Source organism: Esox lucius, chromosome 7 (genome assembly GCF_011004845.1).
Source record: "Esox lucius isolate fEsoLuc1 chromosome 7, fEsoLuc1.pri, whole genome shotgun sequence".
Classification (NCBI taxonomy): Eukaryota; Metazoa; Chordata; class Actinopteri; order Esociformes; family Esocidae; genus Esox; species Esox lucius.
The window spans coordinates 24869405-24896694 of record NC_047575.1 but is presented as its reverse complement, the minus strand read 5'-3'; the positions used below and the strand labels follow the sequence as shown (position 1 = coordinate 24896694).

General features: G+C 42.0%; 1 protein-coding gene across 7 annotated transcripts in view; it reads left to right on the top strand.

The window, feature by feature from the left end:
* Positions 1-27290, top strand: part of ncor1 (nuclear receptor corepressor 1) — a 101468-nt gene that overhangs the window by 63051 nt on the left and 11127 nt on the right. For 5 of the 7 annotated variants that reach the window (XM_029120758.2, XM_029120754.2, XM_029120756.2 and 2 more), the window contains exons 18-36: positions 2232-2368; positions 2752-2842; positions 5354-5834; positions 6013-6259; positions 8154-8355; positions 9168-9329; positions 10662-10828; positions 11257-11374; positions 11650-11736; positions 17478-17536; positions 19335-19500; positions 19796-19915; positions 20009-20092; positions 22157-22413; positions 24505-24829; positions 25103-25327; positions 25774-25977; positions 26428-26577; positions 26974-27198. In XM_029120758.2, the coding sequence (XP_028976591.2) occupies positions 2232-2368; positions 2752-2842; positions 5354-5834; positions 6013-6259; positions 8154-8355; positions 9168-9329; positions 10662-10828; positions 11257-11374; positions 11650-11736; positions 17478-17536; positions 19335-19500; positions 19796-19915; positions 20009-20092; positions 22157-22413; positions 24505-24829; positions 25103-25327; positions 25774-25977; positions 26428-26577; positions 26974-27198 (3507 nt within the window). The remainder of the gene's footprint in view (positions 1-2231; positions 2369-2751; positions 2843-5353; positions 5835-6012; positions 6260-8153; positions 8356-9167; positions 9330-10661; positions 10829-11256; positions 11375-11649; positions 11737-17477; positions 17537-19334; positions 19501-19795; positions 19916-20008; positions 20093-22156; positions 22414-24504; positions 24830-25102; positions 25328-25773; positions 25978-26427; positions 26578-26973; positions 27199-27290) is intronic. The other 2 variants (XM_013134453.4, XM_029120759.2) reach the window with 2 other exon arrangements.

The following is a 27290-nucleotide window of genomic DNA, read 5'->3' as shown; positions in this document are numbered from 1 at the left end:
AAGTAACAGACACTTATCAACATAAACTCTTCAGAGGAGGCTACGTGAAGCAGGCCTTCATTTTCATTTTGCTGCAAAGAAACCCCTGCTGAAGGACACCAATAACAAAAACAGACTTGCCATTGCCTGGAAATGTGAGAAATTGATATTAGACCATAGGAAATCGGTTCCTTGATAAGTTCATTTTGACCAAGAAGGAGAGTGATTGAGTACTGCATCGAATGACCTGGCCTCCACAATCATCCAACCTCAACCTTATTGAGATGATTTGGGATGAGTTGGTCTGCAGATTAAAGGAAAAGAAGGCAACAAGTGCTTAGCATATGTTAGAACCCCTTCAAGACTGATAGAAAAGTATTCAAGGTGACTACCCCTTGAAGATAGTTGAGGGAATGCGGGAATGCCAAGTGTGCAAAGTTTTCATCAAGGCAAAGGGTAGCTACTTTGAAGAATCTAAAATAGAAATGTATTTTGATTTGTTTTTCTGCTTTTTTGGTTACAACATGATTCCATATGTGTCATTTGTTGTATTCACTATTATTCTACAATGTGGAAAATACAAAAAATAAGGAAATATCCTAGAATGAGTAGGTGTGTCTAAACGTTTGACTGGTACTGTTCATCATCGGGCGTATCACCTCTGCTCTCCAGAAGGCACATGACAGTACAGAGGGGCACTTTTATTGACAATGTTTTATTCATTGAGCTGCCTAAAGTGGAGTAACAGATATTAACTCTTCACGTTAGAAGTTGGCAAATGGTTGTTCTTAGTTTCACTGCAGCATTGTTTATGTTTCGCTTGTTACTTGCTATGTCAGAGGGGCATTCCCCTCTTATTATAAACAATTATTTATTTATTTTACTATCCATATTGGGTATTACCAGGCATGTGAGGAGGTATGATTTGTTGGATGGTGTTTAATTAATGGTAGGCCTCATGATATTCTAGATATTTGTATGTCTAAAACAAGAATTAAGTGATACACATACGAAATTTCATTAGTACTGTTTATATTGTATTGAGAGAGAGCCTACATTGAAGCTTCTTTTGGAGAAAAAAAACAACAATTTAGTGTGTAAAAATTTCTAAAATACTGCCCACTGTTGCTTAAGATGCCTTTCAGCCAACCATATCCAAACGTCCATGACTGCTTCTTTTTATTTGTTCAACTGGACAGTCTTTAATCAAGGGAGATTTTAACAGGCTGCTTTGCTGAGTATGTATGAGGATATCCTGCCCTTATTCATAGTTCCTCACAAGCCACACAGGAGTATTTAGAAGACAAGGAGATCTTTTGTAGTTGAAGATCACAGGACAGTGTCTGTAGTACTGTATTAAGCACACATAATTGATGTCAGGAACTCCACATAGTTCTGTCTAGTTGAAAATGTATGACTAAGCAACCATTTTATGTAGTAACGGGATACAAAAATAAATAATTCTGTCAGGGTATTGTTTATTATTAATCAATGCAACTGTTTGTCAAAATGTTTTTTGCTTTACTTGTAACTTAAGTTGTGCTGAAAATTGGTTGAACTTCAATGTGAGGATAGATATTAAGATAAGCAGAAACGTTGTTTATGGTGTCTCTGACTGATGAGATTTAAGCAAATTTTAACCCTTTTGTATTTCCTGAAAATGCATTTGGGGAAACTAACTTGAACCCTCCCTTTGATGGCACAGCATTTGCAAGGTGCCTGTGCTTCACAACTTTCAGTATCACTTTTGTAATGAACTGTCAAAATCATGAAAAGCAGAACTGGATGTGTTTTACAATCAGCCAAAAACATCAACGTGTAAAATGCTGGTCACTGGTCATGTGTGCCAATAATCATGAAGGGCAAAGTATTGGTAAATATTACTGTGTGTATTACTATGATAATGATACTAGGTAGGTTATTTGAGCCAAAAGCCTGGTTTCTTTTGTCAGAAGACTGACCTGTGTATCTCCACTGAGCCTATGTAATCACTGTCCGCAGTGTTAAACAGTTGATTGTGGCTCCACCAAAGCTAATTGTTTGATTTGATTAGCTAGTGCTGGTCAAGGTTGTGCAGGCTTGGCCAGAGATGCAAGCATTATTGAAGTGGCTGTACAACTCGGTGTGTGAACATAAAAGGTCTCTAGGCTCAGGGTGAATAAATATATTTTATAGATAGACAGACAGTATTTGGTTATTTAGTTCTGTTTTAGGTGTAGATCCCAACAGAGTCTCCATCTCTCTCCTGCCAGGGCTTGTTGAGCATGGGCGTAACTGGCCTGCCATTGCCAAGATGGTGGGCACCAAAAGCGAGGCTCAGTGCAAGAACTTCTACTTTAACTACAAGAGACGGCACAACCTGGACAACCTGCTACAGCAACACAAGCAGGTACTGCAACATAATTCACCTTTATATAAGCATGCAAAGAACCATTTATGATTATCAGACTAGTATAGGATAGAACTGGGGGATGAACCGTTTCTTATTGCCTCCAATCGTACTGGCCACTCATTGCTTTACTTACCCTATACAAGGGATATTTGTTTGACTTTTAGTCATAGTTTAGTGTCATAAAATAAAAACCGGTTCACATTGTTTTAAACGTATTGTTATGTTTACCTTTATTGTGTCTCTTCAGGTCTTTAGCTATAGCCTTTCTCACATTTTTCATTATCATAAGAGTATGCCTATCTCTGTATTTCATGTATTTTCATAATTGCACAAAGGAGCAGTGAAGTTGACGTTGTTTGTTGTATGGCGTGTTTGTTCAGGACTCACGGCGGTTGCGGGGCGATCGGGACCCGTCTCAGAGCGAGAGCATGGCCTCAGCTGATGATGACGACAATCCAGAGGACAGTGATGGTCAGTCAGAGAGACACCTACACCGCACAGAACAAATTAACTTGTTTTCATTTTTGCCATATATAGTCAGCAGACACTGGGAACTGGATAAAGTGGAAGAGGACTGGAAGAATGGCCTGTGTTAGAATTCTATTTAAATGAATGGCCCAGTAAGAGGCCCGGTATTTTCTTACTTCTACTGTCAAGTTTCTTTTATTGATGAAATGGAAAGGAGAAGGGGAGAAATAAGAGATAAAAGATGTAAACTAATTCTGATGGCTTTGCCTGGGTTATATAACTGTTCCTTTTCTTTGAAGAGTCTAGAAAGCCTGCTGCATAGAACACTGAGTGTTGCTCTGAGTGTTTCATCTACCAGACCTCCCCTGTCTCTTTCTTTCCCTTTACTCTTTACTACCCTCTCTCCTTTTTCCACCTTCACCTTCTCTCGCCTTCCTTTCCCCCCCATTTGTCATCCCCCTCCTCTCCACCATCCTCTCCTCTTCCGATTCCCCCTCGCTTCATCCCTATCTCTCTCCTCCACCTCACCGTACAACAACCGCTGCCGTCTTGACATCACCTCTCTCTCTGCACTCATACTAAAAGTTTGAACATTGCCCTTTTCTTGGCTCTTGTAACAGGATAGAAAGGGGATGTTTTGAATGTGCAAGTCCATTGCTCAGACTTTTTCTGTCGCGAATGGGGATACATTAAGTGTGAGTACAGATGAACGTGGTGACCTTTCCATTTTATTCTGGCCCAGAATGGCCTATTTTTGCAGAGCCTTTCCTTCTCTGCCCTGTTTTGTCGCTGATCAGTCTCTCTCTCTCTTGGCCATTCCCCCCCTTCTCGCTTTCTATTTCCATCACCCTCTTCATTTTTCTTTTGGAATAGAGCATATCTCCCTCCACCATTTGGCTTTGCTGTGGTAAATGAACTCAGTTGTTTGTTTGAGCCCAGTCCCTCACCTGACAGGGAGGTAGGAGAGGCTTTCACCCATGGCGGCCTGTACGGTTCTGTTGCTTTGTTTGTGTTTAGTCATGTAACGGAGCCATTGGATATCTTCATGCATGGGTCATGTTTGAGAGAGGACCTTTCTTAGTGTCTGCACATGTTATGTGTTTAATTGACTCCTGAGCAAACCCCAAACTGTCGTCAAGGTTGGTTGGTGTCAGGTAGGTGTGTGTAGATATCACTACTACTGGCTTGGAGGGTGGTTGGTCATCCTTAACTTTCCTCTAATCACTTTCCTCATAATTCTTCAGTCAATTGGAATGTATTGATAGATCGTTTTTGATGACCTTATCTGGAAATAATCTTTGACGTTTGATATGATTGTTTGATTTCTGTCAGAGATGTATCTGGAACAGGGGCATGTTTACCACTGTGTTGCATCACCTCTGTTAAACTCTGTACTGTGGTTGGGAACTGAGAGCTGTTGCTGTAGTTTTGAAAGTGAAATGTTTTTCCATTCTTGCTTGATATAGGATTTCAGCTGCTCAAAAGTTCGGGGTCTCCTTTGTCGTATCTTTGGTTTCGTAATGCGCCAAATGTTTTCAATGGGTGACAGGTCTGGACTGCAGACCGGCTAGTTTAGCCCTGAGACTCTTTTACTATGGAACCATGCTGTTGTAGTAAGTGCAGAATGTGGTTTGGCAATGTCTTGCTGAAATAAGCACAGCCTTCCCTGAAAAATATGTTGTCTGGATGGCTGCATATGTTGCTCCAAAACATGTATATACTGTTCAGCATTTATGGTGCCTTCACAGATGTGCAGGTCACCCATGCCATGTGCACTAATACATTCCCATACCTTCACGGATGCTGGATTTTGAACTGTGTTCTGATAAGAACAATAACAAACAATATTCTTAAATTGTTGCACGATTTGCCTGCGCAGTCTCACCGAGTGGTGAACCCCTCCCCATCCTCACTTCTGACAGACCCAACCTCTCTGGATTGGTCTTTTATTACCCAGTCATGTTACTGACCTTTTGCCAATTGATCTAATTAGTTGTCTGATATTTGAACAGGTTTAGTTTTTTTGCATTACACAACTTTTCCATTCTTTTGTTTCCTCTGTCCCAACTTTTTTGAAACATGTTGCTGGCATCAAATTCAAAGTGGGCATTTATTTTTCAAGAAACAATAAAATATCTCACTTTCGACATTTGATATGTTGTCTTTGTACTATTTTCTGTTTTTGTACTTGCATTCTGTTTTTCTTTACATTTTAAGCAGGGTCCCAACTTTTTTTGGAAATGGGGTTGTATTGCATTAGTCAATGTTCAGGTTACTGCTCTACTACAGCAGTGCCAAATGCACAGCAGTGCCAAATGCACAGCATTGCGTTATTTGTTTTATATTTCCAGTCTTTATGTGTCTTATATTGTCTGCATTGTTATCTGTACTGTCTTTTTATATTTTCATCCATTTGCTTGGATCAGTAGACTTCCTGTTCCTCATTGTAAATTCCTTTTAATGCCTTTCAAATGAATTCAAGTGCATCTCTTCCTGTTATGTGTGCCCATACAGTAGGAGATAACAGCTCTGACACAGAAAGCGCCCCGTCCCCGTCGCAGATGGACTCCTCCAAGGCTGGAGGAGAGTCCCAGCGAGGAGACAGTGCTGGAGGCTCTGAGAACCAGCGTTTGGACCAGGAAAAGGGCCAGACCGGCGATGAGAAGGGCCAGGAGCCGGCATATGGTGATCTGAGGGTCAAGCTAGAGAAGAGCCCAGAGGGAGAGGTTGGAGAGCCTGGCTCTCAGGACGATAGGGAGATGGCCAGGGTGGCCTACGAGGGCCCGGTGCACCTTAAGAGTGAGCCTCAGGATGTGGACATGAAGCCAGTGGGCGCTGGGATCGGGGAGGTGCAGGTGAAGGTGGAGGCTGACTCTGCCAAGGAGAAGGGGGACAAGGGAGATCACGGGGAGAGGGAGGGGCACCACTCGGAAAACGACTCCAGCGCCACCTGCAGCGCCGATGAGGATGTAGAAGCTGACCCCGAAAGACAGAGGTGGGTCGGGTTGGTCACTACAGATTGAAGCGGGTTTGATTTTCACTGGTGGACAATCAACTGTTGATACAATTTCTAATAATTTAATGGATCAGGATTTATACCCCCCCATTAGTGGGCTTTTTCCTAACTCCTTATCTCTTTGTAATCAATGTTTTTCACTGTCTTGTGTTCTCAGGATGTTCCCTAGTGTGGACAAGCCTTCATTGCTCAGCCCTCCAGGCTCAGTGCTGATGTCCACGACAAAGCAGGCCCATCTCAACATGCAGCAACTCCAGCAGCGTGCTGCTGCCATTCCGCCCATGGTCAGTCACTATAGCAACCCACACTTTTCTATGATCAGATATGCCCATTCGGAGAGGCAGACACACGGAGGCAGACAACAGGGTGAAAGCATGTCTTATTTAGACCAACCTCCCCATCAAGTGAGTCCATCATTCCCTGCACTTTTCCAACCAACCTGTAAATCAATTCAATATTTAATCAAAAATGTCCCTTAATTAATTTGTGACCAATCATTCATCTACTGTTATTCAAGCATTCAATCAGTCAGTTGATCCTTATGTCACCAAGGATCTAGATCAATAACATTGTGCCCATCTGTTGTGTGTTCTTATAAGGCTATGGCTCTGATAGTGTTAAAGATTTATTATGGTGTCCGTTTCTTCCCATCCAATTGCCTCTTCAATGACAAATTGTGTTGTCTGCAGGAACACTCCCAGACAAATTGTGTAATTCAATCTGACTACTGTTTAGCTAATTTCGTTAATTCCATTTTGCATTTCTGGGGATAATTTTAAGACATGCCTAAATATTAATATTTTAATTCTGTGCTGAAATTAGTTTCATTATATAAATGAATTAGTTTCATTATTTATTGTTAATATTTTTACTCTTTAATATTTAATTTACGCAACTTTTAATGCATTGTAGAAGCAGTAGTGTACATTAAAAGTAAAAAGAGGACTAAAATAATAGTTTGTTGGGCTTTCCATTAAACATTGCCTCTTTTGATTGCTCGCTTGTTCTTAAATAGGCCTAAATGAATAGCTACTCTTTTTAAAGGATTTAGTCTCTGACTACTCATTAATTATTCTACAGTAATTGACAGCATGATGTGGCTTAATCTGCAAATCTTGTGTCAAATAAACAAAGCGGTATTTAATCCTGGTTTGGTTATTTGACATGCAATATTTGTAGACTAATCAACTCTGATCAGTATGCTATGGACATGCTGTTTGTATTTTATTATTATTATTATTTTAATAGTTATCAATTCCATCTTCATTGTCTTACCATTCAAACTTTGTTGAGTTATTATCTTGTCAGTTATAATGTATACTTTTGAAATCAGAAGACTGCCTTATCTTTTAAAAATATATATAATTCAAGGAATGGATAAATATTTGCTATTGCAGCTGACTTTGATTAGCTAACTAATGTTTTTAGGGCATTGTGTGGGGATTTGCCTATTTAGAAAATGTCTGCATGTAATAACCAGAGGTTGTGCCCTAATTTAGACATTCTTAGTTGTTTCGCCTACATTACCTCATTTAGTCACACTTTTTTATTTTAGCTCATAACAATGGTTTGGATCTGCTGATTAGTTACAAACTAAATATTTATAGTCTGAATCCTCAGTGCTGCAATACAATGTGGGGCGGTTGTGTCATTTCTAGTTCTCACACGTTTTGCCACATGTAAAAAAAAGACACTTTTTTAGCTTCAAACCAAATGTTGCAGCTGTCATATATAATTTAACTTGTTGAATGCTTATTTTACTACTTTCTATGGCTTATAAGCTTCCTGCAGGAAATACCTTGCCCTCTAAGCTTCCTACATTGGAAATCTACATCAGATTTTAAGGCATTCTGCACTGGTTTGTCACATTCCCCGAATATTATACTAAATGCTGAGAAAGTTGTCGAACTTTATATATTGGGTTCCTGCTGGGATGTCTGTGCAATTATTTTGTAAATATAACTCGCTAATCCTTTGTGGCAGTACAGCCCAGTAACCCACTAGTATTCGGAAATAGATGGGCTACGTAGATAATGAAAATAAGGGCGGTGTAACGCTTTCTTTTTTAAACCGCCGCATATACATGTTACCAGGTGAGTCGTTGTCGTGTTTCTTCACCTGCCCCCCGATTTGTCGGTGACCGAGCTAATCACTGTTGCCTGGAATTCCAAGGTCTCAGCCCTAGATAGACGCACTACAGGGTTAGAGGGAAATGCATCAGAACTTGACATGAGCTGTACAGACCTCATGTCCTTCCTAGTCTCTAATGGCCGTCTCTTCTCGACCTCCCTCCTGCAGGTGGGTCCTTTTGGCCCCGGTGTGCCCATGGGGGCCCCTCTCAGCGGCTTCACCATGTTCCAGCACCAGATCAAGGCGGTGCATGAGTCTGCTCATGCCGAGGAAAAACAGAGGCAGGACCAGGCCGATCCTGAGCGCAGCAGGCAACCCTCGAATTGCCCCAGCTTCACCACCCGTAGCCCTACCATCCTGGACAGGGAGGGTGAGAGAGAATGTACACACCCACACGCATTCTCCGATAGCCTCCCTTTGAACCCGTAACTACCACAGCCTCGCGAATGCATTTTTCAGTCCGGTTTGCTTACATTTTGTGTCAAAGACGGATTTATCTGACCAGAGTGAGATAAAGAGAGAAGGTTTTGACTGCGAAAGAAAAAGTCTCTCTGAGCCAGAGCCAGAACAAGATGTTAGCCAACCCCATTGTACTAGTGATGTGAACGTGAAAGCTGAAGGCCCTGATGGGTAAGGCTGGTTTTTCCCAAAATGCCTCTAGGGAAATAGCGGCAATGTTCTGTCGAATTTTGAAGGAGCACAGCTTGAGTGTGTCAGAGCAGGACATACCCCCCCCACCCCCCACCCCGGCAGACTGACAGAGAAGTGGGTTCTATTTTTAAAGCCAGAGGAATCATTCAGCCACAAAGGGCAGATTAGCCTAGTTTGTTTCTGAATCTGGTGAAATGGGAAGTGTGTGATGGGATACCCAAAGCTTTTAGTATTTTCTTAAGGACTTGCCAGGTTTTTGGGTTGTCTCGCAATATCATGTTTGAAGAAGCCTGCAAAATCTAACTTTCATGGAAACATAAGGCAGATGGATTTATTTTCATGTTCAAACTGCAGGTTCATGAATCATGAAGTAGCTTGATTTTTTTGTTGTTGTTGATTAGAATGTATAATCAAATTCATCAACTTGTATCCTCAAATAACAGATTTCCTTAGAAGGGATTTCAGATGGGAAATGTTTATTTCTGTTAAATTGTTGCTATCCTGAAGGTGTCTCTGTTATGTGTTCTCCAGGCAAGCCGTTTCCCTACATGCCTTATGATATGAAAATGGCTCTGGAGCAGGAGGCCCAGTCTGGTCGTCCAGGCTCTCCCTACAGGCTGTCTCCCAGGGAAATGAGCAAAGCCTCTCCTCAGCCCATCGACCCCACCACCTCTCGCTACAGTGTGCCTCCAGGTAACTGACATCTGGGCTTTGCCAATGACCTAGCCTGGTCCCATACAGTTTTTTTCCTCTAGCTAGCTTCCATTGGCTGAAGGTCTTACAGTACATCTGGCATAACTCTTTCCAGTTTACCTCTGTAGATTGCGCTGTAGTGTAGCTGGCCTTGTTTTTGAATTAATGTTCATGGTATACATACAAACACAGCCTGGCAGTAGTACAGCTTTATCAGTAGTCCAATACAGAGCAGCATTCTCTCGGTGTGACCTGCCAGAATGCTGACGTCTGTGCCGTCTGCAGGAACTCTCCCAGACAAATTTCCATTTTAGAATTTGTAAAGTGCAGGAGCATGGAGGGCATGACTAGAGCTGTCACGGTGACCGTGTTATTGCAAACTGGCCGTCATGAGTCATTACCGCAGTCAAATTCCACGTGACAACAGAGTGACAGTAATCTATTTTGTACTCTGTACTTAAATGGCACTGATGGGTTGGGAGTACACGATGTGACTGTAGGTCACTAATGGCCTGCTGCTTGGTGCTCCATTGTTCCTCTAATCACTCTGATATTAATGCAGATTGAGTCAAATCTCCTCAAACACAGTGGTTGAATTTGATATTTAATGTGAATTTTATATAATTTGCAGTATATAAATGTATGTAAGGTTTATTTGATACTACTGCAAAATTAAACCAATTTTAGTGAATTCCTCTGACTGGTGACTTTATTTGCATGTTGTATGGCCTGATTGAGCTTGTTAAACCTGGAAATCTTTGCCTTTCTAAGATCTATAACAACATGATCATGCTCTCAGGTCCTGTTTTGAACGTACTGATTGGCAGTAATTTGCATGACCGTTACCTCCTAACAAAGTGTCATGACTGCCGAAGCCCTAGGAGTGACTCACTAACAGGCTAGAATTCATAATGACTGACATGTTGCCCTGAGGCTGCTCCCATAGATGTGCAGACAGGCAGGCAGCCAGGCAGATGATCGGACAGCAGGGAGGTTACCTCCGGTTTTACTATTCTGCTTTGAAAATCTGCCCCTTTTGTCATTATAAAGTCATATATTGACCTATGAGGCGTTGGTGGAGACTGATGTTGTGGATGATGCATTGGTTAAGAAAAAGAGCATATTTTGCTGATGTACGTCGATTGATGAATGGCACTAAAACCTTTTCTATAAATGTATTTAATTTTGTTTTGCTGAAGTATTTTTGATCTATTAGTGCCGATACCTTTTGGTACCATTTGGAATTTGCTGAGGATAGTTTTGTCTATCCCTGAAAGCCTCAAGCAAAATACCATATTATCAGTGTCACTTTTATATTTTTTCTTCTCCCAGTACTCCACCCAGCTCCCAACCAGGTGGTCCAGAGCCTGCCCGATGGAGTCCGCGTGACTTTCTCCAAACGCAGCCGACCTGCCAACATTCCTTCTCCTCCTCCACTCATTTCAACTTCCAAACCTGCAGACAAGCCTTCATTTATCCAGGGTGGCTCCATCTCCCAGGTAAGACCCATGACCTTCAGGGGAGGGTGGTTTGTATGTCCTGTTTGGTGGAAGAAGTGATCAGATCATAATATTTCTCAGCCTCTTCTGTCTGGGTCATCTAGTAATACTGTAACAAGTATTTCTTCTGCGATAATGATTTACTAAGGAACTGATACAGATATTTGCCTTTATAGCAGACAGTAGTCTGTATTCAGCAACGGTTTGTAGACAGCATGCCAAAGGGCAAACTGGTACAGATTACTCTATCCATCTTTATTTGTGTACATTGCAATTTCCCTGTATTTCCCTGCTGTGTAATTCTGAAAAGGTTGAAGGTTTTCAGAAATCCCTGTTAATGGAATCCCAGAATCAGGAGGGACAGGCCATAGAGGTAGTCCTTCCATTGGAATGTTGCACCCTTAACCTGTCGGCTCCTACCATTTCAGGGAACTCCTGGTACTTACCTGCCATCCCATGCTCTCTACGGTGGCCCAGAGGGGGCCAAGAGCTCTGTCGGCTCCATATCCCTGGGTCTGCCCAGGCAACAGGACCTCACCAAATCTGGTAAGACAAGCAGATCTGAACAATGAACATAACCCTGCCTAGGTTCCAATGTCCAAAATACAATACTACTTAACTTCAACCATGTATTTGTATGAAGTGATATGTTATTATGGATACAAGATCAGCCCTGCTGCCTATCATCTCATTTTCTCTCACCACTATTAGATTTGCATGAGAGATTTTGTCAACATTTAGACCATTCCCCAATGTCCCACTTCACTTGCCTTCCCTAATTGTTCCCTATTCATTTCCTCCCTCCATCTCCCTCTCCCCAGTGTCATACATTAAGCAGGAGCAGTGCCCTCCACATGCCCAATCTGAAGGCCTCCTATCTCGGACGCAGTATGAGGGGGTTGTCAGAGGTGCGTGTCTGTCTGTCCATCTCTCAATCTGTCTGTTTGTCACTCAACTCGGCTGTCCTTATCTTCCATGTCTTTTCCCTTTCACACACCACAACAGCGGTGATTACACCAAAAATCTGTGGAATGCCAGATAGGTGGGGTTTGGCATTCTGGGTTCAAGATTTCAAATACAATTTGAACCCTGGCATGCAAGAAATTAAGAGAAGAGAGCCTTACAGCAAGTTGAAAAAGACAAGTGGAGTAGTCTGACCATGGTCCCCTCCCTCCTGCCCTCAGTTAGCAAAGACCTGACAGAATGTGACATGCTGGTGAGGGATAGTGAGTTAGAGTGAGAGCTACTGGGCCTTCACAAGCCCTGGTTCAAAAAGGTCCTCTTCACACCTTCTCCTACATCTGACCCCCGAGGTGAAAATGGGGTATGGTATGGAAACCTCAGTCTCTTTCAGGCTGAATCTCATTCCCTACTTCTTTACACTTCTCCCAGAAGTGAGAATTATTTTACTCCCCCTCAGAGATTGAAAGCATTGCAATATTGTAGTCAGACTGTACCATATGTATTACACAGTGACTGCATGTGTCAATCCTCAGACATTTTACTTTAATCTGTGTGCATGCTTATCTATAAGCTCTTTGTAACTTGTTGCTGCTAATTTGACAAAATTTATTTGAAAACCTTTGTGACTAAATGCGAAAAACCCTAATTTAATATTTTAATTGGTTCCAATATCCCAAGATAGCATGTTTGCATGCTATCTTGGTGGACATTTTTACTAGGGATGCTATAAGAAAACTGTTACTGCTTTAATGCTTTTAAACAAAGTTTTTGGCGGTACATTGCTACAGCAAACATTGAACAGTTCTATGTTTTTAAAGAATAAAAAGTATTTGAAGGCTGATATTGAAAAAATCCTGTTGCTGTGGTTACTCCATTCAGAGGAGTACTACTTAGAATTTTTTCCACAGATATGAATAGCTGGGAAATATAGCTATAAGTAAATCCCTGTCTATCTGGTTCTGAAAGTACATGCCAGTGGAGCTGTTTATGAAAAGCTGCATAAAATCCTGTTGCGATGGTTACTCCGGTTGCAGAGTCTAGAGTTTGGTAAAAGTGATTTCTGATTCAGATTTTAACAGCTGCAAATTAGACAAAGATTTGAAAGGCTCTACCTTTTTGCTTTTCTCCCCTGCAAAGTTGTCCAAAATGCAGATATTTGTGAAAGTTGTGTGCTGTAGCTTTTGAATAGCTGTACGTGTTGTTCTGAATAGTATTGTTTGGTTTTTCTGTAGCTAAGAATATGAAGACGTTCACAATCTTTTTCAAAGTAGTTCGGAAAGGTGGAAAAGTAGGTGGTTTGCAACAACTGTGACTTAAAAAAAAATCTTTAGTGTAAACAATGGAACTTCAGAATTCCTAAGAAATCCCATTCAAGTTTTAAAAGTTTAATAAAGTGAAATATTTATTAAATAATATACAAGTTTCTTGTTTTAACGTAGTACGTTTTATTGGCCAATGCTGATATTCAAATACTGATACCTATGTTTTGTCATTTCTTTAGCTTAGCTTAGCAGAAATGATACATTACTTTTTGTCTTACCTGGCATTTAACCCTTTTGTGGGTGTTCTTATTTTTGTTATTCAGCCAGTGTTCGTGGGTCTGGTGTAATCGCTGCATTTTTGAGTTTTTAATTCAACACAAACAATTTTATGTTAAAATACTCAACAGATGTTTACTTCATCCAATTACAATCAATATTAACAGCATATATGGTTAATATTTGCCCTTTACCTTTGTTAGATCACATTTATGAATTAAAGTGCTACTCGTTTACAAATGACGCAAGGTTTTTCATAACTATTGATATTTATTTATTTGAACTTAATTCGAAATGTAACCCATTCAGGTCAGTTTACACAACACAAGCTGAACACATACAGTAACCATGTCAGTCTAGACCACACATCAGCCCCATTGAACACATTGCCTTTTAATACCAGCCTATACAACACATGAGGGCCAGAGTTTTACTGTGTGTGTGTTGCATGTGTACTTATTGCACTTGATGCATGTATATTGTGTTTTTCTGTCCATCTTGGGTCCACACACTTTGCAGCGCTTCTTTTTGTTGCTGCTGGCCGCAAACTAGAATAATGAAAAGATCAGGAATTTTACTAAAACCTCTGTCTGGCAAGGCATGAGTGTCAGACATATACTGCAACAGCATCACACACTTACTTCAGGCTCTACAGATGGTGGTTCTGTAGGTTGGGTGGATGGGGCACCAGCATTCTCCTCCTGAATCCTCCTCATGATGGCTGTAGAGGCTGGGGTTCTTGGAACATGTTGTCTTCTCTGGATTTGAGGTCTCCCCAGTGCCTTTCACGGTTCCTCGAGAAAGAGGCGTCTCCTCTGGAGCTTCCCTCTGTTCTACTCTGGGTTCAGTGCCATCCAGATGACAAAGGCGTTGTATGCTGAGATGTCCAATATGTCAAAGAATATCACCAGTGGCCTGTGGTTTTTGATGCTTCTGGCCACAGATTCTCTCATCCCTGTGCAGTGTACTCATGAGTACCACATTCTCCCATCCCTGTGCAGTGTACTCATGAGTACCACATTCCTGCCTTTCTTTGGCCCATAGGATACCAGGGACGTGTCGGCCGTGTAGACAAACGTGGAAGACTTGACAGGCCTGTTCTTTATAGTCAGCAGTTCGGGTGGGAGCACAGACCTGTTTTTCCGTATCGTTCCCACCATGGTCAGTTGGGATGGAGTTCAGACCTGTTTTTCCGTATCGTTCCCACCATGGTCAGTTGGGATGGAGTTCAGACCTGTTTTTCCGTATCGTTCCCACCATGGTCAGTTGGGATGGAGTTCAGACCTGTTTTTCCGTATCGTTCCCACCATGGTCAGTTGGGGTGGGAGTTCAGACCTGTTTTTCTGTATCGTTCCCACCATGGTCAGTTGGGGTGGGAGTTCAGACCTGTTTTTCCATATCGTTCCCACCATAGTCAGTTGGGATGGAGTTCAGACCTGTTTTTCCATATCGTTCCCACCATGGTCAGTTGGGATGGAGTTCAGACCTGTTTTTCCGTATCGTTCCCACCATGGTCAGTTGGAGTGGGAGTTCAGTCTTGACAGGCCTGTTCTTTGTAGTCACCAGTTGGGGTGGGAGCTCAGACTTGTTTTTCCATAACCTTCCCACCATGGTTAGCTTCCTCATCTGGGATGAAAAGCTCAAAAGAAGACTTGATGTCCTGCACATGAGTAACTGCCATCCATGTTGGCTCTGGTTGCATCCTTATCACATTGGCAGCGATGCTGGGTGGCTCATTTCTTCGTCAAGAAGACCATTCAATAAAAAAAATTATTGACATCCATATTACTTGCTGACGGCCTAGTTCAGGTCCTGGGGCTGGCTGCTGACGGCCTAGTCCTGGGGCTCGTCTTCGTTTTGGAACTAGCTAATGCTCAATCTCATCCTCTTCTTCCAATTCAGTCATAAAATGTTATCTTTCTATATGCTATTATAACAAAAGGCTATCTAAAATAAGTTTGTAATGAATGGAAAATGAATAAATGATATATGTTAAAAACACATTCCATTTCTGTAATTGCATATTTTGAAAGCCACCTCCATCCCTTTACACTGTAAAATATTAAAGAATTCCTGGTAACAAGTAACACGGTATATTCACGCTTTATCAATTTACAAAAAATCTTGTGACCTCAACGGAGTCTACTTTAAGTCACAATATCACAGATCTGTGCTTGAAAGCAGGTTACCATGGTAACAGAGACCACAGCACTTGCATCTGAACACATTCTTCCCCTGTCAAACCAAGTTCTGTCTACTCTGCTATCATAATAGAAACAATGAGATATTTTTATTGATAAAACTGGTGTGAATGGCACTGTTCAGTTAATCTATTCCTTTTCCCTCTCTCTGCCTCTAATCTAAACGTCTAGTGAACTGTTTTAATTTCAACAGTTTACTACCAGTGGTGTGCTTATGCCTTGCTTAAAATTCACGTAAAAATAAATCAACTGGGGATATCCTTGGTCAACTTTTGGTGTAGATCTCTGCCCTCCATGATTGCAGAATCTTTAGCCCATTTTGTCAACCTGATGATTATATCTGCTACTATCCCCAAGGTTTGGAAGGCAACGCATGTAATCACACTCACAAGGTGGTGACCCTTTTGACCTAAATAGATATTGCTGTATTTCCAGACGTTCATTTAATTCTCAGTTAAGATATATATATGTGTTCATAATATATATCAGTCAGGTTTAAGACCATGTCATAGCACTATCTCTATTGCATCCTTGTTGTAAATGTTTCAGGTAACTTTATAAATTGAACATTGTGCTTCTCTCTCCATTGACCTATCAAAGGCCAATACTGTTGTTCAGTCACAGCTAATTCAGAAACTTTCCTCAACTAAGATGCATGTAACTGGTTTAAAACATACTTGACTGATACACATAATGTATGCCTGATGATGTTGGACCTATTCAAGTATGTGGGACCAGAGACATACCAGCCACATGAGACCGGGTATTGAATTCGGCCAGGGACAAAACAAATTAGGTTACAAACAATTAGATTCATTGAGAATAAACTACAACTTCACTGGCTTCAAACTTCAGTAGCTACCTATAGTAAGCCAAAAGTGAAACCGTTTAACATCATAAATCACTTGAAGTGTTGGACTCTGTCTTGAAACACGGTGCTCTCTGACAGGAAGAGCAGTTTAGAGTGAGGGCAACAAAACATATTGCTCTCTCCCAACTAATCCAATTGATAGAACTTTGTGAAGAAATAAGCTAACTATGCAAAAACTTACAACTAAAATATATTATGTTGATTGACAAATGTAGGTGTAGTATAGATAGTTCTATACAGGAAATTAGGAAGTAACACCACTCTACGCTACTGCGTGGCTCAGTGTTCCGAGCAGCAGTCTCTACAAACACGGAGTTCCCCGCCAGCCAGATCTATGTTATTGCAGCTATATCTTTGCCGGACCGAGTCCCGTTTATGTTAATGTTGAGATGGACAAACTGCAACTGACATGTCTGACATCAAAAATCGCTTGAAGTGTTGGACTGTATGTCTTGAAATGCTCCTTTCTCCCTGGTTAGAGTGTGCTGGTTAGAGTGAGGGCAACATAGAGACATATTGCTCTCTCCCAACTAATGTACCCGATAGAACTTTGAAGAAATGTGTTAACTACGGCAAAAAAAATGTTTTGACAAACAAGTAGCATAATTTATTTTCACACCACTGTTATTCTTACAGTTGTATACAGACAATTCGTCTTTTAGTTTCTGTTCCTCTTCTGTCTGTCTTATAAACCAACCAAATTATTATGAAAATCAAAAATAACTTTTTGACAGTCATTGTTTTCATTATAGGTACTGTATAACTATAAGCTGGCCATCTACAGTAATCAGTTTCCAAATAAACACATTAAATGTACATTTTGTATACGCAAATGGCATTCCATACACTAGGTTTCTGATGAGCACAGAAACAGAGTATTGGCCATTTCTCACAACAAAGCTGTCTTTGGCCCATGCCCTTCAAATCCCCTTCCTTGTTCACCGCATTCACTTCTACTCGCAACATGGCCAAACTAAGTTAGTTTTTCTTTCTTGTTTATTAACTTACCTTTCTGTTGTGTTTCCATTTATTTGCAAGGCTCATCTATCGGTCTCTTTACCTCTTCTTCCTTTTAGGCAGCCCAATTGATGGGGGTATAAGCAGAGGGAACCCAGCAAGAGGATCAATCACACAGGTATTAAGATGTTTAAATTGCAAAAGGCATGTCTTGAACTTTGATTTTCTTTTTTTATTGCTAAACCATTATGTGTATACATCCATCAGTCTGTCTATGGACATCTAATAGCACAGTCCTACCTATGATTACATTCTGTAGACAATTTATTAAAAACACTACCCCATTTAGGACAATGAGTACTGTGGATTGTTTATGTAAAGCAGGCATACATATTATGCCAGTATACTGAAAGTCCACCACACAAAATAGTGTTTTCCACCCGAAATATTGACCGGCACTTTCAAGACTGATGTCATTTTAAAAAAGGGGTTAGTGGCTGTCCTGTGGGTGGAAAAAAAACTTTATTAGAGAGGGCAAATTAGTATTGCATGAAGAGTTGTGCAGTACAACTGTGGTGTCAGAAGGCATTCTTGGTTGTTTCTTGTCACAGGTAAGATATAGCCACTAGGGCTGTCAACGAATATTCAAAATTCGAATATATATTCAAATTGTTTTTAAAAAACGAATTTCGAAGGTGAAAATTAATATTCGAATAAAAAAAAAACCTTTGCGGTAGCAGAGGTTGTCTAGTTGTCTGCTTTTGGAGTCGGCGCGCCTGACGGTACAGATCCACATACTGACACAACTGAAGCGTGGTGTCGCGACGTCATACAGCCATGGTTGATGCTCCACGCCCCTGACCAGCAGCTATTTGGATGAACGCGTGATGTGGGTCTGGCTACTCGAGAATTTCAACAGTGTCATGGCGGCTCGTTGAGAATACGATCTCGTATTTTACAAAAATAGTTCACTGAAACGTGTTTCTGAAAACATTTTAAGCGAGAAATAGGCCATGCAGTTGCTGAATCGGTCTTCATCTCAGCTCAACAAAAATTAGTTTGAAAGATATTTGTCTACTTCTACTGGATACTCTACAACTGTGAAACTTCAATTAATGTTAATATTTGTTTCAATCACTGAATGAAGCCTGCTATATTTGGGACAATAGTCGCGACCTTATATTGCTTGCACAAAACTCTTGATCAGCATTCAAGTGTTTATTGTTGTTCATTTTAAACCGTTATTGCACAGAGAGCGTGAGGGCGAGAGAGAGAGAGAGTGCTTGAGCGAGCGTGAGGTCTGAGTTCTTGGTCATCATTTGATATACTTGTTTTTGTGTAGGTAATACGTTGTCAAATATGTTTAAACTTAACTACTTGTATAGGTAGTCTATTTATGTCTCTTTGTATTAATTTGTCCTGTTATTGACGTAATGCGCGTCATTGACAAAATGCGCATGCGCAACCAGATGTTCGAATAGTTCGAATATTGTGTTTTTTTAGAGGGAATATTCAAACGTCATTTTTGAGGAATTTTGACAGCCCTAATAGCCACAGACACCCTCACTGGTTCCACCGCTATCACTTAAAAATAAGAAGCTCAATTGTGCACAAGATCACCACCATTGGACAATTGAGGAATGGGACACCATTGCCTGGTCCAACAAATCCAGGTTCAGTTTACTTAGATGTTCTGTGCAGTCCCCAGACCTCAACCAAATGGTGAGATGAGATGTTAACAGCATGAATGTACTGCCTCCAGTCTGCAGCCATTGTATGATGGCATTGCATCATCATGGACCTACATCCCTGTTGAACATTTTGTTCTGAAGGCAAAGAGGTCTGACCCAGTTCTGGATGGGTGCACCTAATAAAACTGGTTTTTGATTATCCCTGTGTGTATACCTGTGTGAAAATTTATTTAATACCAAAAATTGATATTCAAGTTAATTTCTCTCTCTTTGTTGTGCGATCAGGGCACCCCAGCCCTGTCCGGGTCCGGTATTCCATCTGACCTACTGAAGGGCACCATTACCAAGCTGGCCCCGGATGACTCAAGCAGCCCAGAGAAGGCCCGGGAACAGCTGGCCAAGGGTCATGTCATCTATGAGGGCAAGAGTGGTCACATCGTCTCCTACGACGGTACGCCTTATTTGTGTTATGGTCATTCTCTGACCACTTTATGGTCATTCTACAAAAGGATCACAAACCTCTTGTATCTGTAACTCTTTTGAAATGTCTGTTTTACATACAATGCAATCGTCTTCTGGAAATGTACATTACATTCTGTCTGATCTTATTACTTATCCTGGTCATTGTTGTACCCAAGGAATAAATTATGATAGCATTTAAGTCAATTACTGTTAGTAGTATGAATAGACTCTATGTATTTCAAACTGCCAACATGAATGCATATATTGTGTTCCTGTCACCATAGCCATTAAGAACCCAAGAGAGGCTACGCGTAGCCCGAGGACAGGCCATGAGCTCAAACGCTCTTACGATATGATGGAAGCCACCAGAGGCCATCCCGGGAGAGAAGGAGCTCCATTTGAGGGTAAGGCCTGTGTAAGGGTGTGAAAATGTTTTATCCCCCTTGTGCGTGTGCATTAATTCTGGACGTAAGTGACTGTGTGTTTGTGTTTTTCAGGGTTGATTAGCCGAGCCCTGCCCAGAGACACTCCGCATGGGGAGTCTAAAGAGAGGCCCTTAATGACTGGATCCATCATGCAAGGTAATTAACTTATCAGGTTAACAGATGGCCTGGGGTATGAGACAGGAACTAATAATGTAGACAAATCGTTATATACTAGGGGTGTAACGGTACACAGAAGTCACGGTTCGGTACGTACCGAACATTTTAAGTCACAGTTCGAACCAAATTTCGGTACATTGGAAATAGACATGCCAAACATAACATTTCTTATAATTTATTACAAAGTTATAAACTTTGCCCATTGCCACTGTAGTTATAGCTGCACTATGTGGGATTTATTCAGTAAACAATTACAGCATTTTGCAATTACTCACCGGTCTGAAAGCGGTTCCGCACCAATGCCCAATAGTTCCGAATATGAAAAATAGAATTACCTGTTCCAAAAACTGAACTTTCTGTGTTGCTAAACAACTCTAAGAGGGCCTCATCAGCTTACACAACATATTTATAGTGGAAAAAACATTAGTTTTTGCCAGACCGTGTAAGCGGTGCTGGCCAAGAAGAGCGAATGTCTCTTACTGACTGAGTGAGTTACTGACTGACTGTCTACCTCTTGTTAAATAGCGTAGTGGTTAGAGACATGGAACTGCAACCAATAGGTCCTGCGTTTCAATCTTGTCACAGTCAAAGCAAATTATGCATTAGGATTTGTTCCTGATGGACAAACATTTTACTGGCTACAACCTTCAGTAGCTGCATTATAGTAAGCCTAAAATCAAAACCTATTGGGCAGTAAAAGAGTAGGGGTTTCCACAATTCTCTCATCTTTTCACTTGATGAAAAGTCAGTTATCATCACCTGTAATGATAGTTATTGTAACAATGTCATTCCCAAATGAAAGAAAAACAAATGTTTTTGTGCCATGAAATGAAATGGCTTTGTCAGGGAAAAGTTCATATTCAGTCTCGCTGGCTCAATTCTTATGACTATTCCAAGTAGTAAGTTAGTAGATACTAGTAAGCCTATTACTGCTAATAAGCTGTTAAAACAGCCAGTTGCAAAAGCCATACAGTTTATAGATTCTATTTGTGGTGGAGGTAAACTTAATCAGTTTAACGCAATGCTTAATGGTGTCTAGCAAAATATATGACGTGATGTTAATGCGTGACAAAATGATCTAATGTTGAGATGGTATACCGACACAGGGAAAACATATAGCACCGTGGTGTAGTGGTTAAAGCTACAGCCACTCATGTGGGAGCCCTGGTTTTGAATCCAGTGAGGGCAACAAACAACATTTATCTCTTTTAATTGCGGGCAGCTGAACTAGGCTTGCCTGGTTCCTTTTCTGGTTTTACTGAACAAATCCTACCTAGTGGAGCTTTAACTGGACAGCCGTGATTTTCCCAAACAGGACACCTGAAGAATACACGAGGGTCCTCAAGCTCTTGGTTGTCGTTTTTGTTCATGATATATATTTACGAGGCTGCGTTACATGTTCTAGGCTACTTCAGTTACTAAGTTACGGCTCCAAGATCCGTCTCCAAGGGGAAACTCAGAGTTTGTTAGTTTCGCACACAGAAAAGTAGCGTGTGGTTAAAACTAGACTACGTTCGTTCGCATCGCAACGTGTACGGAACTAAACGTCCTGTACCGAATGGTACGGATATGTGTACCGTTGCACCCCGATTATATACTGGCCCACAATGGCACCAGGCCATGTAAAAAAGGACCCGTCCCCAAAATGAACATCTGTTAACATTTCCCCTCACACAACTTGTCACTGAAATGCTTTTTTTCGTACAAAGAAGCAGAGCAAAGGCTCAAATTGTGTTGAATGTAATGCGGAAGTAGCACCACTGGGTAACTGATCGTTTCTTTGTTTAGTGGTTGGAAAGAAGGAGGTGAACATTCAGTGTTGTTTTGTTTGCTACTCTACGTTTAGTTTGCTACTGAGATCCAATAACATGCAATATAGCATTGATGTACAATGATGTCCAAGTGACAAAATTGTGTCCAACATTTTAATATATTTTTTGTCATTGTACTGTCACAAACGGAGTTACGGTTTCACCATGTACTGATTCTAGCTTTAGCCAAGTTCGACATTTTGTGATGTTTCTTTTTGTCTTCCAACTCCAGGTACTCCCAGACCATCTGCAGAGGCCTATGAGGAGAGCATGAAGTACAGCAAGCAGATAAAGAGGGAGAGCCCACCCATACGCTCCTTTGAGGGTGGGATAGGTAAGGGTAAGCCTTACGAAGGGGTGAATACCATTAAGGAGATGGGCCGCTCCATTCACGAGATACCCCGCCAGGACCAGTCTGGACAAGATCACCGCAAGACCCCAGACATGGCTGCCAACAGCCGAGCCGCCTTGGAAGGCTCGATGTCCCAGGTGTGTGTTTTAATGGTGTCAGATTTCGTCAGAGTCTTTGGCTAGAATCTTTTACAGGTTAATCAGTTTACAAAATCCATCCAATGAAATGGCCTGGAGTATACAAATGAAATGCAATTGGTCACCTTTTTTGGGCATTGTGGCATTTGTGACCATATCACAACTACTTCATGTCATAATTACTAATGTTAGCTTGGTGCCAGTAATGTGGTAAACCTGAAAACTGATCTTACTGGTAAACAGCACATTCCCATATATCACAATTCCATACCAACAAACAGTAATTTACCACATTTACCAGTAGAAATGACAGTTTCGAGCAATCATTGATTATAATTTTTTTCCGTATTTGATACTTTGGTCTTGTTAAACTTTTGTAGTCCAAATGCAATTATTAAATACATTCTTCAATACTCATTTGAACACTTTTCACCAGCAAGGAAATCCAGGTATATCCAGCTTACACTGTCTTTGAAAAGCATTGTAAAGTATCCAACTCTGGTTCTTACATATGGTTCAGTATCTCCATGTAAGATCACTTCCTATGATTAGTCTTTCAAATCATGATGGCAAAATATTTTTGGAAAGGATTGCAGAGCAGGAAGTAAAGTCCTCAGAGTTGTAGTCTTTTAGAAAGAGGAAAGATTATAACACCTTTATCATTAATTAACATATTTGCTGATAGGAACATAATTGAAAGATGTCCTCTTTCAATCAAGGACAAACACAGCTAAGTATAAAACTGACTTCTAGTGCCTTCGGTACAGCATGGAGTCTTAGCGAAATGAAACAAAACTATTTTTCAGTTCTTGCATGCCCTTTGCTCCACACTGTGATAGTGGGCAAAAAACAAACCTCACTCCTTGAAACAAATCGTGCTACCCTTGAAATCTCTCAGACATGATACACACCACCTAAGGTTACCCAAGGTTGAAGTGCTTTTTTAAAAAGGCATTGATAAGACAAATCGCTCTGTTGTAAAAAGTTAATAAAATAATAATAATAAAAACTCCAGGGCATGAGAAGCATCATGTCCAACAATAAACAAAGCCTCAAGGTAATGCTTCTGACAACCATATCCTATTATAAATGAATGCTGTTTCATTGACCATTACATTAACATTATATTTATTTATTTATTGGACATTTTACAGGATAAAATCTACAAAAGACAAAAATACAATAAAAACACATTAATTAGTTGCACAAATAATATGTACACACCATGTAATATTAGTAAGAACATAATTTGATAGATCTCTGTGAACTATTATCACTATTTGGAAAAATAGTGTTCGGTGACTGTGAAAACACAAGATTGGGCAACCCCAATGTCTGATTTAAAGAGCTGTGTATTTTTAGTTCAAGCGATTTTTGAACTTTGACAAATCTTAGATATTCATAGTTATTCCCCTTTAATGGCAGTAAGTGCTAGATCATTGTTATGAACAGAGAACAGGGTCACTCCAAGAATCAAACCTCGACACATTCCTGTAGATTCCCCTGGAGGTGTGGTATGCAAGCCATTACATTGAACACATGGTCAGAGAAATCATTTTTAATCCAGGGCAGATAGTCCAGGCTATATGGGACAACCACAGAACCCCGCAATAATAACTACACTGTCATAGCATGCGAATCCTAGCATATAATTAATCTCAAGCAATTTATGAGAGTGTAGAAACCTCATTGATTAATACATCTACTTGGGAACCGTATCTGTTTTCAGACTAATTTACTATGCAAAGGTTTTCTACTTGCTCAATGTCAGACTTGACATTCAACTGTAATTGCAGGCCTGACACTGCAAGGTCAGTATTGTTTCTGTGCGTGCAGCACTGGATCTCTGCTTGACAGTCAAGTTCTCTGCCCACCGCTCTGAAGGTTTTGTCTCTCTCTGTGATGTGGTCTTCTCTCACAGCCATTCCATGCATGTGTGACGTAGGGCACAAATCGGATGGTTTTTGCTTGATGTAAGATAGAGAGGGAACACTTTTGTGTCTGACTGTGTGTGTTTGTGTTTCGTGCATCCAGTCATTCTTTCCATTCACCAGCAGACACTCAACATCCATCCTTTCTTCTCTTTGCAAGGGTCATCCTCTGAGCCAGTCGGCCATCAAGCACAACGTCAAGTCCCTGATCACCAGTCCCAGTAAGCTGTCCCACGGCCACACCATGCCCCAGCTGGAGGCCATGGAGCGGGCCAAGTATGAGGAGAGCAAAGCGGCGGCGGAGCAGCAACAGCGGGCACGCCACACCTCTGTTGTCAACTCGGCGACCTCTGTCCTACGCTCCACTCACCAGGAGCAAGGCAAGGCCCAGCTCAGCCCGATCATGTATCAAGACGCTGATGCCCGCAGGACTCCGGTCAACTACAGCACCAGAGGCTCACCGCTGCTGGGCCGAGGACAGGAGGGTACGTCTTTAGCCAACTACACTAGGACTGGCAGGTGTTTCCATGCCAGCGTCGTTTGACGGCTTTTCACGACCACTGTCCTTGTTGACGACCTCACAGTTGTCATACAATAATCACATTTAAAATTGTCAAAAGACAGCGGCCAACAGGACAACATGCCAAATGAATTGTTTGGCATTTTCCTGTGCGTAAGGACGTTGATTATAAAGTTACATCTCTATTGGGATTTTGCATTAATGAAACCTATTTGTAACTATTGTGGTGCATGCCCAGGTTCTGGAAAGGCAGCATCCCATGACAGGAAGAGTGCCATGACCCCCACTCAGAGGGACAGTGTCCCAGCCAAGTCCCCTGTGTCAGGAGGTGACCCCAACCACCCTATGGCGTCTCACAGCCCCTTCGACCCCCACCACCGCCCCATGGCTGCTGGAGAGCCCCGTTTCCATCTGCCTCCACACTTGGACCCTGCCATGTTCCACCGGGCCGTCCTGGACCCAGGTAGGACACGCACTGCTCCCTTACCCGACCCATAGTTTAAATAATACTCCAGACTGAGAAAAATACAGAAGAGAATTTAAACCAGCCGTATTCATTTTCTTCTCAATGCTGCTTTAAACTTTGTGAACCTGGCACACTGGGATCAATCAAAGGCTCAAAGTAAATATATGTTTTTGTTGTTTGTATGAATACTAATTCGACCCATGTGTGCGGGCTACCCAGTCACTGCTAATGAACCTAAGTCCACCACCCATGAACAACACAACAACAATAGACCTTAACCCCGGCATGATTGCGGGTAAACCGATGAGGCGTCTCTCATTCATAGGCAGTGAGTGTCCATTGACGTCAGTAGGGAGCGTTGACTGTGTTCCCCTGCTGTTCTTATTTTTGGTGTCCGTTTGTTCCTCGTCTCACCTCTCGCCCCCCCCCCCCCCCCCCTGCAGCTGGGTACATGTTTCCGAGGCAGCCGTCCCCGACAGGCTACCACAATACCTACCAGCTGTACACCATGGAGAACACAAGGCAGACCATCCTGAACGATTATATCACCTCCCAGCAGATGCAGGTTATCCCACGTCCTGACGTCGCCAGGGGCCTGTCACCACGGGAACAGCAGATGGCCATCTCTTACCCTCCCGGAGCGCGAGGTACTGGATTCTGACTGTCTGTGTGTCCCCCTCTCACCTGAGGGAGAGGGATGGGAGGGGTAGTGTGTAGGCTTGTGTGCATGTCTGTTAGTGGCTACCTTTTCCAGAAGCCCAGAAGCAAATGACCCTGACAAATTCCCTCATCATATTGGTTTTCAAGTTGATTGGAGTTATTGATGATTTGTTTTCGTGTGTTGGCGCTGCAGCTGACAACAGCTAATACTCAATTTTAATAATCTGCTTAGTGGTTTTCACCTAAAATGATAACCACCACTCCGCACATAAGCAGCCCTATTACAGATTGTAGTTTTTATCTGAGCACTGTTCAGAGTAAGGTGACAGGTAAAACCAACACTACTGTACACAGTGTTTGTTTACAACTCTTCAAATTTAGCCTGAGGATTTGGATCTTGTTGCTCACTGTTGGCCCTTTGCTTCTGTCTGTAAAAGGGATTATTGATCTAGCCCAGATGCCTCCAACTATCCTGTTGCCTCACCCGGGGGGGACAGGTACTCCCACTATGGACCGCATCACCTACATCCCCGGAGCTCAACCCCCTTTCCCTCCTAGGCCTTTCAACCCAGCCTCCATATCTCCAGGTGAGGACCCGTCCAAACCCAACCTGACCCCGCCGTTTCCTTACACCCACCCCCGTGGTTCCTTCACATGCCTCCGCTGCCCTCCCTCTCGTTAAGCCCCTGTCTGCTGAACATCAGAACACTACTATGGACCAGATCTAAGTAAACGCCAAAGTTGATAACCCCCCACCCCCGACCCAAAATCAGATGTTCTTTTTGTAATATGTTGGGGAAATGCAGTGAGGTGTTCGGTTAGTAGGACGCCCCATTTAGGATGTGTAACCATACCGTCTCTGAGCGTCCAGCGGGACTCTCCCGTCAGGTGGCCCAACCCACCTCAGTGACCGTGCCCCCCCGGGTAGAGACGACGTGTAAACCTGCTGCGTGCGCGTGTTGTCTGTGTCTTTGTGTCCACAGGCCACCAAGCCCACCTCGCAGCCACCGCGGCCGTGGCCAGCCAGGAGCGAGAACGAGAGAGGGAGCGTGAGAGAGAAAGGGAGCGGGACCGGGAGCATCGGGAGAAGGAGAGGGAGAAGGAGAGAGAAAGGGAGCACAGGGAGAGAGAGAGAGAGCAGGAACACAGACAACGAGAGCGGGAGCGAGCAGTGGCTGCAGCGGTTGCCAATGACTACATGCGTGGAGGTGAGACTCATTGGAGTTGTGTTGTATTCTAGTTTTACATGGGTGATAACAAATCAGAGCGTATAAAAGGAAACAATGACAAATATTCAGAC